General features: G+C 44.0%; 1 protein-coding gene across 2 annotated transcripts in view; it reads left to right on the top strand.

The window, feature by feature from the left end:
• TMEM65 (transmembrane protein 65) overlaps positions 9,740 to 16,329 on the top strand; it is a 48,846-nt gene continuing 42,256 nt past the window's right edge. Inside the window, exon 1 of one of the 2 annotated variants that reach the window (XM_018058546.1) lies at positions 9,740 to 10,553. In XM_018058546.1, coding sequence (XP_017914035.1) covers positions 10,250 to 10,553 — 304 coding nt within the window. In that variant the 5' untranslated portion in view covers positions 9,740 to 10,249. The remainder of the gene's footprint in view (positions 10,554 to 16,329) is intronic. The other variant, XM_018058547.1, reaches the window with a different exon arrangement.

The following is a 16,329-nucleotide window of genomic DNA, read 5'->3' as shown; positions in this document are numbered from 1 at the left end:
TCAGTTCAGTTCAGTTCAGTCACTCAGTCGTGTCCAACTCTTTGCAACACCATGAATCGCAGCACGCCAGGCCTCCCTGTCCATCACCATCTCCCAGAGTTCACTCAGACTCGCATCCATTGAGTCTGTGATGCCATCCAGCCATCTCATCCTCTGTCGTCCCGTTCTCCTCCTACCTCCAATCCCTCCCAGCATCAGAGTCTTTTCCAATTAGTCAACTCTTCTCATGAGGTGGCCAAAGTACTGGAGTTTCAGCTTCAGCCTCATTCCTTCCAAAGAAATCCCAGGGCTGATCTCCTTCAGAATGGACTGGTTGGATTTCCTTGCAGTCCAAGGGACTCTCAAGAGTCTTCTCCAACACCACAGTTCAAAAGCATCAATTCTTCAGCGCTCAGCCTTCTTCACAGTCCAACTCTCACATCCATACATGACCACTGGAAAAACCATAGCCTTGACTAGACGGACCATATTCGGCAAAGTAATGTGTCTGCTTTTGAATATACTATCTAGGTTGGTCGTAACTTTTCTTCCAAGGAGTAAGTGTCTTTTACTTTCATGGCTGCAATCACCATCTGCAGTGATTTTGAAGCCCCCAAAATAAAGTCTGACACTGTTTCCACTGTTTCCCCATCTATTTCCCATGAAGTGATGGGACCAGATGCCATGATCTTCGTTTTCTGAATGTTGAGCTTTAAACCAACTTTTTCACTCTCCTCTTTCACTTTCATCAAGAGGCTTTTTAGCTCCTCTTCACTTTCTGCCATAAGGGTGGTGTCATCTGCATATCTGAGGTTATTGATATTTCTCCCGGCAATCTTGATTCCACCTGTGTTTCTTCCAGTCCAGCGTTTCTCATGATGTACTCTGCATATAAGTTAAATAAGCAGGGTGACAATATATAGCCTTGATGTACTCCTTTTCCGATTTGGAACCAGTCTGTTGGTCCATGTCCAGTTCTAACTGTTGCTTCCTGACCTGCATACAGATTTCTCAAGAGGCAGGTCAGGTGGTCTGGTATTCCCATCTCTTTCAGAATTTCCCACAGTTTATTGTGATTCACACAGTCAAAGGCTTTGGTGTTCAATAAAGCAGAAATAGATGTTTTTCTGGAACTCTCTTGCTTTTTCCATGATCCAGCAGATGTTGGCAATTTGATCTCTGGTTCCTCTGCCTTTTCTAAAACCAGCTTGAACATCTGGAAGTTCACAGTTCACGTATTGCTGAAGCCTGGCTTGGAGAATTTTGAGTGTTACTTTACTAGCGTGTGAGATGAGTGCAATTGTGCAGTAGTTTGAGCATTCTTTTGCATTGCCTTTCTTTGGGATTGGAATGAAAACTGACCTTTTCCAGTCCTGTGGCCACTGTTGAGTTTTCCAAATTTGCTGGCATATTGAGTGCAGCACTTTCACAGCACCATCTTTCAGGATTTGAAACAGCTCCACTGGAATTCCATCACCTCCACTAGCTTTCTTTGTAGTGATGCTTTCTAAGGCCCACTTGACTTCACATTCCAAGATGTCTGGCTCTAGATTAGTGATCACATCATCATGATTATCTGGGTCGTGAAGATCATTTTTGTACAGTTCTTCCGTGTATTCTTGCCACCTCTTCTTAATATCTTCTGCTTCTGTTAGGTCCATACCATTTCTGTGCTTTATCAAGCCCATCTTTGCATGAAATGTTACCTTTGTATCTCTAATTTTCTTGAAGAGATCTCTAGTCTTTCCCATTCTGTTGTTTTCCTCTATTTCTTTGCATTCATTTCTGAAGAGGCTTTCTTATCTCTTCTTGCTATTCTTTGGAATTCTGCATTCAGATGCTTATATTTTTCCTTTTCTCCTTTGCTTTTCGCCTCTCTTCTTTTCATAGCTATTTGTAAGGCCTCCCCAGACAGCCATTTTGCTTTTTTGAATTTCTTTTCCATGGGGATGGTCTTGATCCCTGTCTCCTGTACAATGTCACGAACCTCCATTCATAGTTCATCAGGCATTCTATCTATCAGATCTAGTCCCTTAAATCTATTTCTCACTTCCACTGCATAATCATAAGGGATTTGATTTAAGTCATACCTGAATGGTCTAGCGGTTTTCTCTTCTTTCTTCAATTTGAGTCTGAATTTGGTAATGAAGAGTTCATGATCTGAGCCACAGTCAGCTCCTGGTCTTGTTTTTGTTGACTGTATAGAGCTTCTCCATCTTTGGCTGCCAAGAATATAATCAATCTGATTTCGGTGTTGACCATCTGGTGCTGTTCATGTGTAGAGTCTTCTCTTGTGTTATTGCAAGAGGATGTTTGCTATGACCAGTGCTTTTTCTTGGCAAAACTCTATTAGTCTTTGCCCTGCTCATTCCACATTCCAAGGCCAAATTTGCCTGTTACTCCAGGTGTTTCTTGACTTCCTACTTTTGCATTCCAGTCCCCCTATAATGAAAAGGACATCTTTTTTGGGTGTTAGTTCTAAAAGGTCTTGTAGGTCTTCATAAAACCGTTCAACTTCAGTTTCTTCAGCGTTACTGGTTGGAGCATAGACTTGGATAACTGTGATATTGAATGGTTTGCCTTGGAGACGAACAGAGATCATTCTGTCTTACCGCCTCGATTTCATGGAACTTCCATTTCAACACATGTTGTGAATCTTACCATGCTAGGGGAGGACAGAGCTGCATGCTAAGCACAAGCAATTAAGGGCCTGTATCTGGAGGTGAAAATGTGTCAGTCAGGTTTCCATTCATTGGCCATAGCATGTCACATGGCCACCCTCAACTTTAAGGGGACAAGGAAGAATACTCCTCTCATGCCCTGAGAATCAATTCTGTTGAGCAGTAGTGACTAATAACAGTGAAAATATTTGGTCTGAAATGGAAAATCTGGCCTTAAACAAAATATTTTTTATTTTTATACTTCCAGTCCTAGCTTGGTGGCTGGTACAGAGAGGGGAAGGGTCAATATTATTTGAATATCAGATAACACAGGTATGTGTTAGAAGGGGCTTCCGTAGTGTCTCAGTGGTAAAGAACCTGCCTGCCAATGCAGGAGATGCAGGTTTGATCCCTTGGTTGGGAAGATTCCCTGGAGAAGGAAATGGCAATCCACTCCAGTATTCTTGCCTGGGAAATCCCATGTACAGAGGAGTCTGGTGGGCTACAGTCTGTTGGGTTGCAAAAGAGGCAGACATGACTTAGTCACTAAACAACAGCAACGTGTTAGAAGATAATTTAATAAAATGTCTATTTAAAAGTTATTCAATAAAGTCTGAGTTGATGCCTTATTTTCCTTCAAAACCAAACAACAAAAGGGACTTCCTTTGAGGTCCAGTGGTTAAGACTCCATGCTTTCAATGCAGGGACCACAGATTGAATTCTTGGTCAGGGAATTAAGATCCCACATGCCTCACAGCCAAACAAAAACAAAAACCATAAAACAGAACTAATATGTAACAATCAGGACCTTTAAAATGGTCCACATTAAAAAAATCCTTAAAAAAATAAAATAAAGTGGACAGCAATAGCTGGGTATATAACATATCATAAGATGTAGACAGAACATGGCCTTGTGCCATACCATAAACAGGGATGCCAGGAGTTCTGGAGAGCACCTGCATGATGTAACCTATTGTGGACTGCTGATTCAGCAACAATTTTTCATGAGGAGGAGACAGTGATTGTTAACTGAGGCACAATGTTTTCATCTTTGTCATCTTGAAAAGTGAAGAGCAGCTTCTGCTGAGCCCAGGCCAAGACTGCCTTCTGGGCCCTCCTTCTCTCCATCTTTCACCTCTGTAACCTTCTCCAATCTGCTGAAGCTACCTGCTCAGCACCCTCCCATTTCCTCACAGCCTTCCTCTTGCTGCCTGTAGCTAGACCTGCTTTATCCTACCCTTCTCCATAGCTCTATACACGAACCCTGCCCCATCTCCTTCATTTATGTATATTTAGGGTATTCAAGTGTTCAGAGAAACAGTGGATAGGGGATCCAGGTAGTACACATGATATATGTATCAAATGATGATAGCTAGGTAAGTATTTCCCAAATTAGGGTCCAAAGACCTAACCCTAGAGGTCTGAGGGGTCCACAGGAATTAAGGTAATAATGATGTATTGCACACTTACATGTTTCAAGTGCTGTTTGAAATGTTTTACAGATATTTACTTTCACTGTAACTTTCTAAAGCAGATACTCTTACCTCCATTTAACACATAAGCAAACTTAGCAACATGTTCTTATTACCATCAAAGACATGAACAGTTATACAGCTAGGTTATACAAGGTTATACATTTACAGCTAGTAAGTAGTAGAGTGGGGACTCAAAACCTAGTCTGCCTCCAGAGAGAATGATCTCAACCACTGCGCAATGTTGTCATCTGGGACTTGACAGGGACTGAATGGTCCAAGATGGCCTCATGCATGTGTCTGGTAGTTAGCTGGGGCTATTGGCTGTCAATGCAAAGAAATAGAGGAAAACAACAGAATGGGAAAGACTAGAGATCTCTTCAAGAAAATTAGAGATAGCAAGGGAATATTTCACGCAAAGATGGGCTCGATAAAGGACAGAAATGGTATGGACCTAACAGAAGCAGAAGATATTAAGAAGAGGTGGCAAGAATACACCGAAGTGTACAAAAATGATCTTCACGACCCAGATAATCACGATGGTGTGATCATTCACCTAGAGCCAGACATCCTGGAATGTGAAGTCAAGTGGGCCTTAGAAAGCATCACTACAAAGAAAGCTAGTGGAGGTGATGGAATTCCAGTGGAGCTGTTTCAAATCCTGAAAGATGATGCTGTGAAAGTGCTGCACTCAATATGCCAGCAAATTTGGAAAACTCAGCAGTGGCCACAGGACTGGAAAAGGTCAGTTTTCATTCCAATCCCAAAGAAAGGCAATGACAAAGAATGTTCAAAGTACCACACAATTGCACTCATCTCACACGCTAGTAAAGTAACGCTCAAAATTCTCCAAGCCAGGCTTCAGCAATACGTGAACCGTGAACTTCCAGATGTTCAAGCTGGTTTTAGAAAAGGCAGAGGAACCAGAGATCAAATTGCCAACATCTGCTGGATCATGGAAAAAGCAAGAGAGTTCCAGAAAAACATCTATTTCTGCTTTATTGAGTATGCCAAAGCTTTGACTGTGTGAATCACAATAAACTGTGGAAAATTCTGAAAGAGATGGGAATACCAGACCACCTGACCTGCCTCTTGAGAAATCTGTATGCAGGTCAGGAAGCAACAGTTAGAACTGGACATGGACCAACAGACTGGTTCCAAATCAGAAAAGGAGTACGTCAAGGCTGTATATTGTCACCCTGCTTATTTAACTTATATGCAGAATACATCATGAGAAATGCTGGACTGGAAGAAACACAAGCTGGAATCAAGATTGCTGGGAGAAATATCAATAACCTCAGATATGCAGATGATATCACCCTATGGCAGAAAGTGAAGAGGAACTAAACAGCCTCTTGATGAAAGTGAAAGAGGAGAGTGAAAAAGTTGGCTTAAAGCTCAACATTCAGAAAATGAAGATCATGGCATCCAGTCCCATCACTTCATGGGAAATAGATGGGAAACAGTGGAAACAGTGTCAGACTTTATTTTGGGGGCTTCAAAATCACTGCAGATGGTGATTGCAGCCATGAAAGTAAAAGACACTTACTCCTTGGAAGAAAAGTTATGACCAACCTAGATAGCATATTCAAAAGCAGAGACATTACTTTGCCAACAAAGCTCCGTCCCAGTCAAGGCTATGGTTTTTCCTGCGGTCATGTATGGATGTGAGAGTTGGACTGTGAAGAAGGCTGAGCGCCAAAGAATTGATGCTTTTGAACTGTGGTGTTGGAGAAGACTCTTGAGAGTCCCTTGGACTCCAAGGAGATCCAACCAGTCCATTCTGAAGGAGATCAGCCCTGGGATTTCTTTGGAAGGAATGATGCTAAAGCTGAAACTCTAGTACTTTGGCCACCTCATGTGAAGAGTTGACTAATTGGAAAAGACTCTGATGCTGGGAGGGATTGGGGGCAGGAGGAGAAGGGGACGACCTAGGATGAGATGGCTGGATGGCAGCACTGACTCGATGGAGGTGAGTCTGAGTGAACTCCAGGAGTTGGTGATGGACAGGGAGGTCTGTCGTGCTACGATTCATGGGGTTGCAAAGAGTCGGACATGACTGAGCGACTGAACTGAACTGATTGGCTGTCACTTCCTCCTCCGAGTGGCTTTTCCAACAGGATACTCCATACCTGTTTACATTGCAGCTGACTGAGATTGTACCATTGGTCATGGAACAGATAGGCTTATAGATCAAATTAAGATGCGTGAATCAGATTGTTAGGTGGCAGCTTTAAAACATTTCCCCAAATTCTTTGACATTTCTTTCATTGACAGGTGGAGGTCCATTGTTATTCAGTCTCTTGGTGGTGTCTGACCCCATGGACTGTAGCATGCCAGCCTCTCCTGTTCTTTACCATCTCCCTGTTACATGGGCTGGCCCTAGTGGCTTGCTGGTGGCTGGTAGAATAAGTGGAAGTGATACTGTATGATTCCTTAGGATAAATCATTAAAGGTCATGAACCTGTTTTTTTTTTTTTTTTTTTTTTTTAGACACTTGCTCTCAGGGAAGCCAGCTGCCATGTGAGACGTCTGACCTGTGGGAGGGGTATGTGAAGGTACTCTGGTTCACAGTCTTAGCTGAGCTTCCAGCCAGACAACAGTCAGCATCAACTGTCAGCCACATAACTGTGCCATCTTGGATATCCAACCTTGATGAGCCTTTAAATGACTGCAGTTGCAGTGACATCTGATAAGAGACTTCAATAAAGAACTGCCCAAGCAAGTCCTCCTTGAATTCCTGTTACAATATCAGGAGCAGGATAAACTGCCTAGTTAAGCCACTAAGTTTGGTTTAACATGTTCACTCAAATAGCAACAAGAATAACCCAGTTTATCAACCAATTTAGAACAGAGTGAGAAGCAAGGAGAAAGAGATGGAGTAGATAAACAAGCTTAGGATGAGACATAAGCAGGGTGGAAGGACCATTGTAAAAACCATTTTGTTTTATGCGACGTTCATATGTGTTAACACTCTCTGCCAGTCTTCTCTACAGATGGCATAGTTTTAAGGACCAGAGTGGAGAGGAAGTGAGGGGTTTCAGCAGATTGAAGGGGCCTGGAATCAGCACAAGGCAAGTGTGTCTTGTCAAAACTATAGCTGTCCATCAGCTGGCTGAGTAGCTAGGATCTGCTAGAATAATTTATCTGCTAGATTTATCTGTGCAGAGACTATATAAGGCCATGATGTGGGCATAATGGATATCACGAGTTGGTGATAACATAGCTGTCAGTCTAGAGGTAGTATGATCCATGCCTTATTAATATTTAAAGTTCACTTGGTCTATCTCTTTCTATATAAAGTAGAACTTTATTTGACTGCATTGGGTCTTAGCTGTGGCATGCGGGATCTACGCAGCTTCTCTCTAGTTGCCGTGCATGGGCTTAGTGGCCCCTCAGCATGTGGAATCTTAGTTTTCCAACTAGGGATCCAACCCATGTACCTTGCATTAGAAGGCGGATTCTTGACCACTGGACCACCAGGTAAGTCCCTAAAGTAGCGCTTTCGTTTTTTCCAGCCTTTTTATGTTTAACACAAACCCATTCAGTCTATGTGTAACATGTCTTATAAGCAAACTGTATCTATGTTTTCATTTCTCTTAATCTCTGTAGCAGAGATGATTACTCCTTAAGCATGAGCAAACACATTTCAGCAAGCCTCAAGGAACAAACACTTATTGGAACATGGTTGTGATGTCCCACTTACTGCTGAAAGTATCACATGGCCATGCCCACAATCATATGGTACAAGTCTACACAAGGGGGTGTATACCACAAAGCATGATTTGTTGGGACCATAATGGAACAATCGAACACTAACACATAGCTAGGAAGCGATTGATCCAATTATTGAACTTTCAGCACTCTATGCTTTTGGAGCTTACACACAAAACTGGTGTCCTGGAGACTGCTAGGAATTCTTACTGAAGAGCTTTTTCAAATCTCTCTTCCCAGGCCCCACCCCAAACCCAATGAATCAGAATCTCTTCGGGGTAAAAGGTATATATGGGAGGAGGTGGTAGAAATCCCAAGAATTTGAGACTTAAATAACTCTGTAGAAGATTCCAACACACCATGGGGCATGTAGGGGGTTTCAAAGACAAGAGAGTCTCTTCACTCTTAAGGGCTTGCGTTTTCCAAAGAGAACATTCTTAATTATCATTACAACAGGAACATTGCCCTGAAATTAAAAAAAAAAATTTAATGCTTTCCCTGTTTAAGTTAGAGCAGTGGTTCTCAAACTTCTGTCTTGTGCCTGTGTGTGATGTGTTAGTCACTCAGTCGTGTCTGACTTTTTGAGACCCTATGGACTGTAGCCTCATCCAGGCTCCTCTGTCCATGGAATTCTCCAGGCAATACAGAAGTGGGTTGTCATTCCCTTCTCCAGGGGAATCTTTCCAACCCAAGGATCAAACCTGGGTCTCCCGCATTGCAGGCAGATTCTTTACCATCTGAGCCACCAGGGAAGGAATCAGTATTAACTGGAGGGTCTGTTAAAACGCAGATGACTGAGTCCAAAACCCAGTTTCAGATGCAGGATGTCTCTGGTGGAGCACCTGAATTTGCATGTCTAACAAGTTCTGTTGTCTAGGGACCATACTCTGAGAACAACTGAGTCAGAGCAGTAGAAGGATTTGGTGACCAAGTTCCTCCAATGACTCACATTTTTTGTACTTACATTTTTACAGCACATCTACGGCATATATGGTCTTGGGCTGGGCGCAGCAGCGGATATAAGGATAGGATTTAGGTCTTGATTACACTTGAGCAGATTTATTCTCTAAGTGGATCTATTCTCTAAGAAGCCAGGAAGCCTAAGTGTCATCAGAGAGTTCAGACAGAGCAGAGATCTCCTCCCTTGGGAAAAGATAAATGCAAGCTTGTAAAAGGAGACCCTATGACTCCTCCGAAAATGCCTAGGACACGTGGAAATGGAAAATCGCAGAATTCTTTCCGTTTCAGCATAGGTGAAAAAAATCAACCCAACAGACCTGAACAAATACCTGGAAAAGGTCTGCGACTTTCTTGCCTCGGGCTCCAGCATTAACAATCTGCAAAGTGCTTGCATCAAAACGGGGAACAGTGTTCTCAGTGTCAAGGTCTCAAAGACTTCTTGGGAAGGGGTAGACATGGCTTCGCCTTCCCTTTACAGTTTCCAGAGATCGGGTTCCGGCGGAAGCCGGGGTGTGCGGTGACTTGGCAAACGGCGCGGCTTGAGCGCTTCAATAACCCAAAGCAGGGCGCTGTGGTGAGGCCTGTGTCAAGCGAAGGGGGCCACACGCTGGACCATCATTCAGAACCAGCCTCAGATTCAGGTATGACGCTAGGGCAGGACGGGTGGCAGTCGCACTACCCAGCCCAGCGAGGGGCTCAAGGATCTTCCGTACCCCTCAGTCTGGACTCAAACGCGGCGGAGGTCAGAGCCGGCAGCCACTGCCTTCTTCCTACACCTTCAAGCACTGGAGGGCGGGAGGACCCGCGTGCACTCCCCTCACGCGGGAGCGCGCGCGCGCCCGGCGAGCCTGCGCACTGCGCCTGCGCAGCTCCGCCCCTTGCCCGCCCCTTTCCTTCGCCCCGCCCTGTTACCCCCTACCCTGCCGCTAGGGGTAGTGGCGGCGGCTGGGGCCCGAGAGCGCGGCTCCTTTGAGGCAGACTTGAGGCGTGAGGACGAGCGCCGGCCAGAGGCTGGGAAAACCGGCGATAAGGGAGGGCGGTGCCGGAGAAGGGCGGCGCGTGGCTGACTCATCCCTCTGGAAGATAAGACTGACAGACGCAAACCCTTGCCGAACCCGCCCGCCCGCCCGCGCTGCTCCGGGTCGGCTGGGAGGCGCCCGCCCGCGCCGCCAGCCCGCCCGCCAGCCAGTCTTCTCCTGGAGCGCTCTCCCGGCCCGGCCGCCTCAGAGAAAGTTTTCCTCGTCGGGAGGGACTGGAGGCGCCGCGGGCCTTCGGGGAAGGGAAGGAGGACGCAAGAAGAGGCTCCAGCCGCGCGGGCCGAGGAGTGCATGGTGCCCGGCGCCTCGGTCGCCTGTCAGGAGGACATTGGGGCGGGGTCGGGCTGAGGCCAGCTCCTTCTTTCCCGCGGCCTCGTCAGAAATCGCCCTCCCGGACTGCCGCGGGGTCCCCGCTCCTCAGCCCGCCATGTCCCGGCTGCTGCCGCTGCTGAGGAGCTGGACCGCGCGCAGCCTGAGGCCGGGCCCGGCCGCCGCCGCCGCCGCCGCCGCCGCGCCCCGTCCGCCCTCCTGGTGCTGCTGCGGGCGGGGGCTGCTCGCGCTCGCGGCCCCGGGAGGCCCCCGGGCGCTGGGCACCCACCCCAAGAAGGAGCCCATGGAGGCGCTGAACACGGCTCAGGGCGCGCGCGACTTCATCTACAGCCTGCACTCCAGCGAGAGGAGCTGCCTGCTCAAGGAGCTGCACCGCTTCGAGTCGATCGCCATCGCTCAAGGTAAGGGGGACCCGAGGGGGGCGATCCGGGGGGCCCGGCGCCCTCCTTTCCCCCACCCGCCCCTCGGCCTGGGCCCCTGGCCGCCGCTCCCTTCGCCTTCCTGGCCTCGCGCCTGGGACGTCAGAGGAGGGGAACTTTCCGCCTCCTGAGTGTCCCCGGGGCAGGTAGGACAGGCGTGGATCGTGCCAGGCAGCCGGGGCCAACGCTTGGCTGGTTCCTCCCCAGCCTCAGAATCGGAGCTTCAGCCCCAATTACCAACCGACGAGAATCTGATTTTGTTTAGATTTGCCGTGTTCACTCTCCCCCGCCCCCCACGCCCCCCAGTCGTCCTGTCCCCTAGCTCGTGCTGCTTCTGGGAACGTGCAGCCGTGCAGGTGGCTAAGCCAACAGGCAGGAGGAAACTTTGTTGAATGGTTATCAAAAGATGTGTGGGTCCGAAAGAAGGGATGTTGCTTCTTAAGGCAGAGATACTCTCAGCTGCTTGTTTGTACACGCCTCCAGTTGGATTCATTTGAACAGCCGAAGGAAACATTTTCCTGGGAAATGGAAGGAGTGGAGTAGACCAGCAATAGCACATACAGACTGGCAAGTCAGTCCTTCATAGGTTTGGTGCTACCCAAGTTAAACTCCCCTTTCTGTTGTTTCCTCAGAGGATGAAAGAATGCAGTAGATAGGAGGGTATTTTTTTTTCTGGAAATCTGTGACTCTACAATAAAAAGCAGACTTCTGCTCAAAAATAATCTGGAATGGTGAAAACCAAGCTATTTTTAAGCTAACATGTTAAAAGAGGATATTTTTAAAACTAGTGCAGAATGCTGGTAGGTCAGAATTTGAGTCCAAGTGAAAAAGCTAAAAAGTCAGAAAACCAGAAGAGGTGAAAGGGACCAGTGATCAATCATTCATTCTTAAAATACCTTTGCCAATTAAATACCCTGATACAAACAAAATACATTGCTGCTGTTTTATATTACATACTGGTGTGTTTGAAAGTTGTGTTTTTTTCCCCTTAGTTTACGCCTCTCCTCCTTCAGGGTTGGTAGGTAAATAAACATTTCATAGATTCCTTACATTAAGAGCCCATTTATTTGGAAAAAGACGTTTCATTTGCCAGAGGCACTTGGAAGTGCTTCATTGATCTGTGGATAGGAATGGAGGAAAGAATTATGTACCTCATAAGCATGATTTTTCTATACTACTTTTTCAGAAACTTTTTATTAGTTGGGCCTTTTAACTGCTTTCTTTTCCTCAGTTCAGGGAATTGTGGAACAATTTATGGTACTGGATCATTCCAGACATTGTCTACTCACAGTGCTTCCATAGGAAAAATGTAACATCCCAATCAATTCGATTACTCAATATGTAATCATGATATTATATGAAGTCATAATCAGATATTAGCATATTTGTAAGCTATATGTGCACTCTGTGTAGTTTTTAAAATAATAATTTCCAAAAATGTGACCATTGGAAAAAACTATAAAGACATCCATGCCAGAGCATTAGTTTTGGGAATCTTTCTCTGTGGATAAGACTGTTTGAACTCACATTTGGCCTTTTCTAAGTAATTTCTTAGAAATTCTGCATTAACATTTTTTCAAGATTGGAGGGCCTTCTTAATATGATTTTATAACAGTTCATAAAAAGCATGTTCTGTGATACACATGGATAAGTTTTACCTTGTATCTTATTGTTTTAGCACATGCCAATAGTATTGTGGTAGGAATGCTACATTTTCCAGTGAAGGTAATGCTTTAAAATTTAACATGGTTTTAAATACTGGAAGGGACCTATAAATTTCAGTCAATGGAGATCAGTTAATGCCAAACTTAATAATATATAAGTTACATGAGAGAGAAGTTGGTAATTTAAATTGTGTTCAAGATAAACAAGCAAGGATATAGGAAACAATGTAGTAGCCAATGCTTATTTGACTTATATGCTAAACAATTGTAAAGTTTAAGTCAACTAATTTTACCAATGTTGATGACTAAATTAGTGCCCTTTGACTCATGTGACATTTATCGATGATGATGCTTTAATTTTTAGTATAGAATTAATTCTAATACAGTTTTCGATACCAGTCAGTGCATATAGTTTTGAGGGAGATAACTGGAATCAAAACTAGTAAATTACCCTATTCATTAACCATGTAAGGTAAAGAAATTTCTTATGTCAAGAATGCATACAGCTCAGTCTATTGCTGAAATAAAATTTTTCCCCAAATGAAAAATTGTCATGTTTTTCTTTTATTGTTGCTTTTTGAGTGTTTTTAAATACTCAGCCTGTGTATTAAATGTGTGTGTACTAAGTGCACTTTCTAATGAAATAAATCATTAAAAGAGCTGTTTCTTATAATAGGAAATCTTATATGTTTTTGGAAAGCGTGTGCTTGGATGATCTAATGTAATGTTTTGGATGTGGTGTGGAAACTTTACAGGAAAACATCTATGCTTTGAAATGGAAGTGGGTCTACTGCTGAAATATGTCACATTGGCCCTTATCTTTCTTATGTGTTTATCAGTAGGCATTTGATATAGTCTGTGGCAAGATAAAGCCTTATAATCAATTTGTATAGATAAAGCAAACTTTGTGGGATGTCTTGTTATTGTTAAGTAAGATATTGTGATTTTTAAATTACAAATTGATTTCCTCCCAAGTTTTTTTAAGGTAGATGTTCAACCCACTGTCTTTCTTCCAGAAAGAGTCCATATTTTCCTGACAGTACATTGTTGTGCTGATATTATTACTATTGCCTTTTAATTTTAGCTGACCTTTTTAAAACAAATTTGTTTTCAAATTTCTGCAATTACTGTTTCTATTTGTAATTATTTTTAAAGACATTTAAAATATCAACTTGGTTTTTCAATGAGCAGATTCATTGTATTAGTTATACATTCAGTTCAGTTCAGTTCAGTCTCTCGCTCAATCGTGTCCGACTCTTTGTGACCCCCTGAATTGCAGCACACCAGGCCTCCCTGTCCATCACCAGCTCCCTGAGTTCACTCAAACTCATGTCCATCGAGTCAGTGATGCCATCCAGCCATCTCATCCTCTGTCATCCCCTTTTCCTCCTGCCCCCAATCCCTCCCAGCATCAGAGTCTTTTCCAGTGAGTCAACTCTTCGCAGGAGGTGGCCAAAGTATTGGAGTTTACGCTTTAGCATCATTCCTTCCAAAGAAATCCCAGGGTTGATCTCCTTGAGAATGGACTGGTTGGATCTCCTTGCAGTCCAACGGACTCTCAAGAGTCTTCTCCACACCACAGTTCAAAAGCATCAATTCTTTGGCGCTCAGCTTTCTTCACAGTCCAACTCTCACATCTATACATGATTACTGGAAAAACCATAGCCTTGACTAGACGGACCTTTGTTGGCAAAGTAATGTCTCTGCTTTTGAATATGCTATCTAGGTTGGTCATAACTGTCCTTCCAAGGAATAAGCATCTTTTAATTTCATGGCTGCAATCACCTCTGCAGTGATTTTGGAGCCCAGAAAAATAAAGTCTGACACTGTTTCCACTGTTTCCCCATCTATTTCCCATGAAGTGATGGGACCAGATGCCGTGATCTTCGTTTTCTGAATGTTGACTTTAAGCCAACTTTTTCACTCTCCCCTTTCACTTTCATCAAGAGGCTTTTTAGTTCCTCTTCACTTTCTGCCATAAGGGTGGTGTCATGTGCATATCTGAGGTTATTGATATTTCTCCCAGCAATCTTGATTCCAGCTTGTGCTTCTTCCAGCCCAGTGTTTTTCATGATGTATTTTACATAAAAGTTAACTAAGCAAGGTGACAATATACAGCCTTGACGTACTCCTTTTCCTATTTGGAACCAGTCTGTTGTTCCATGTGCTGGAATGCAAAAGTAGGAAGTCAAGAAACACCTGGAGTAACAGGCAAATTTGGCCTTGGAATACGAAAAGAAGCAAGGCAAAGGCTAATAGAGTTTTGCCAAGAGAACGCACTGGTCATAGCAAACACTCTCTTCCAACAACACAAGAGAAGACTCTACACATGGACATCACCAGATGGTAAGTACCGAAATCAGATTGATTATATTCTTTGCAGCCAAAGATGGAGAAGCTCTATACAGTCAGCAAAAACAAGACCAGGAGCCGTCTGTGGGTCAGATCATGAACTCCTTAGACTTAAATTGAAGAAAATAGGGAAAACCACTAGATCATTCAGGTATGACCTAAATCAAATCCCTTATGATTATACAGTGGAAGTGAGAAGTAGATTTAAGGGACTAGATCTGATCGATAGAGTGCCTGATGAACTATGGAATGAGGTTTGTGACATTGTACAGGAGACAGGGATCAAGACCATCCCCATGGAAAAGAAATTCAAAAAAGCAAAATGGCTGTCTGGGGAGGCCTTGCAAATAGCTATGAAAAGAAGAGAAGTGAAAATCAAAGAGAAAAGGAAAGATATAAGCATCTGAATGCAGAGTTCCAAAGAATAGCAAGAAGAGATAAGAAAGCCTTCTTCAGCAATCAATGCAAAGAAATAGAGGAAAACAACAGAATGGGAAAGACTAGATGTCTCTTCAAGAAAATTAGAGATACCAAGGTAACATTTCATGCAAAGATGGGCTCGATATAGGACAGAAATGGTATGGACCTAACAGAAGCAGAAGATATTAGGAAGAGGTGGCAAGAATACACGGAAGAACTGTACAAAAAAGAGCTTCACGACCAAGATAATCACGATGGTGTGATCACTCACCTAGAGCCAGACATCCTGGAATGTGAAGTCAAGTGGGCCTTAGAAAGCATCACTATGAACAAAGCTAGTGGAGGTGATGGAATTCCAGTGGAGCTGTTTCAAATCCTGAAAGATGATGCTGTGAAAGTGCTGCACTCAATATGCCAGCAAAATTGGAAAACTCAGCAGTGGCCACAGGACTAGAAAAGGTCAGTTTTCATTCCAATTCCAAAGAAAGGCAATGCCAAAGAATGCTCAAACTACCACACAATTGTATTCATCTCACACGCTAGTAAAGTAATGCTCAAAATTCTCCAAGCCAGACTTCAGCAATACGTGAACCGTGAACTTCCTGATGTTCAGACTGGTTTTAGAAAAAGCAGAGGAACCAGAGATCAAATTGCCAACATTTGTTGGATCATGGAAAAAGCAAGAGAGTTCCAGAAAAACATCTATTTCTGCTTTATTGACTCTGCCAAAGCCTTTGACTGTGTGGATCACAATAAACTGTGGAAAATTCTGAAAGAGATGGGAATACCAGACCACCTGACCTGCCTCTTGAGAAACCTATATTCAAGGTCAGGAAGCAACAGTTAGACTGGACATGGAACAATAGACTGGTTCCAAATAGGAAAAGGAGTACATCAAGTTATACATAGCTATACAACAAATTACCTCAAAGCATAGTGACTTAAAACAAATATGTATTTTCTCATGGTTTCTGAGGATTAGGAGTCCTGAGGCAGCTTAGGGGGTTATTTCTGGCTCAAGGTCTCTCATCAAGTGTTAATCAAGCTTTCAGCTGGGGCTGCATCATCTGAAGTTTGGACTGGGGCTGGAAGAACCAGTTCCAAGAACACTCACTCACATAGCTGTTGGCTAGAAGTCTCAGTTCCTTGCCATGTGGATCTCTCCACAGTGCTGTCTGATTGTTTCAAGACATGGCAGCTGGCTTCTTCCAGAATGAGTGATTAGAGACCTAAGCTGGAAGCCACAGTATTTCATAACCCAGTCTTAGAAGAGCTAGTCCATCCTTTTTTGCCCTAGTTGTACACTATGGGAGATACTATAT

Source organism: Capra hircus, chromosome 14 (genome assembly GCF_001704415.2).
Source record: "Capra hircus breed San Clemente chromosome 14, ASM170441v1, whole genome shotgun sequence".
NCBI classification, from domain to species: Eukaryota; Metazoa; Chordata; class Mammalia; order Artiodactyla; family Bovidae; genus Capra; species Capra hircus.
The sequence above is the reverse complement of the archived record's forward strand: the minus strand, read 5'-3'. Positions and strand labels throughout refer to the sequence as shown.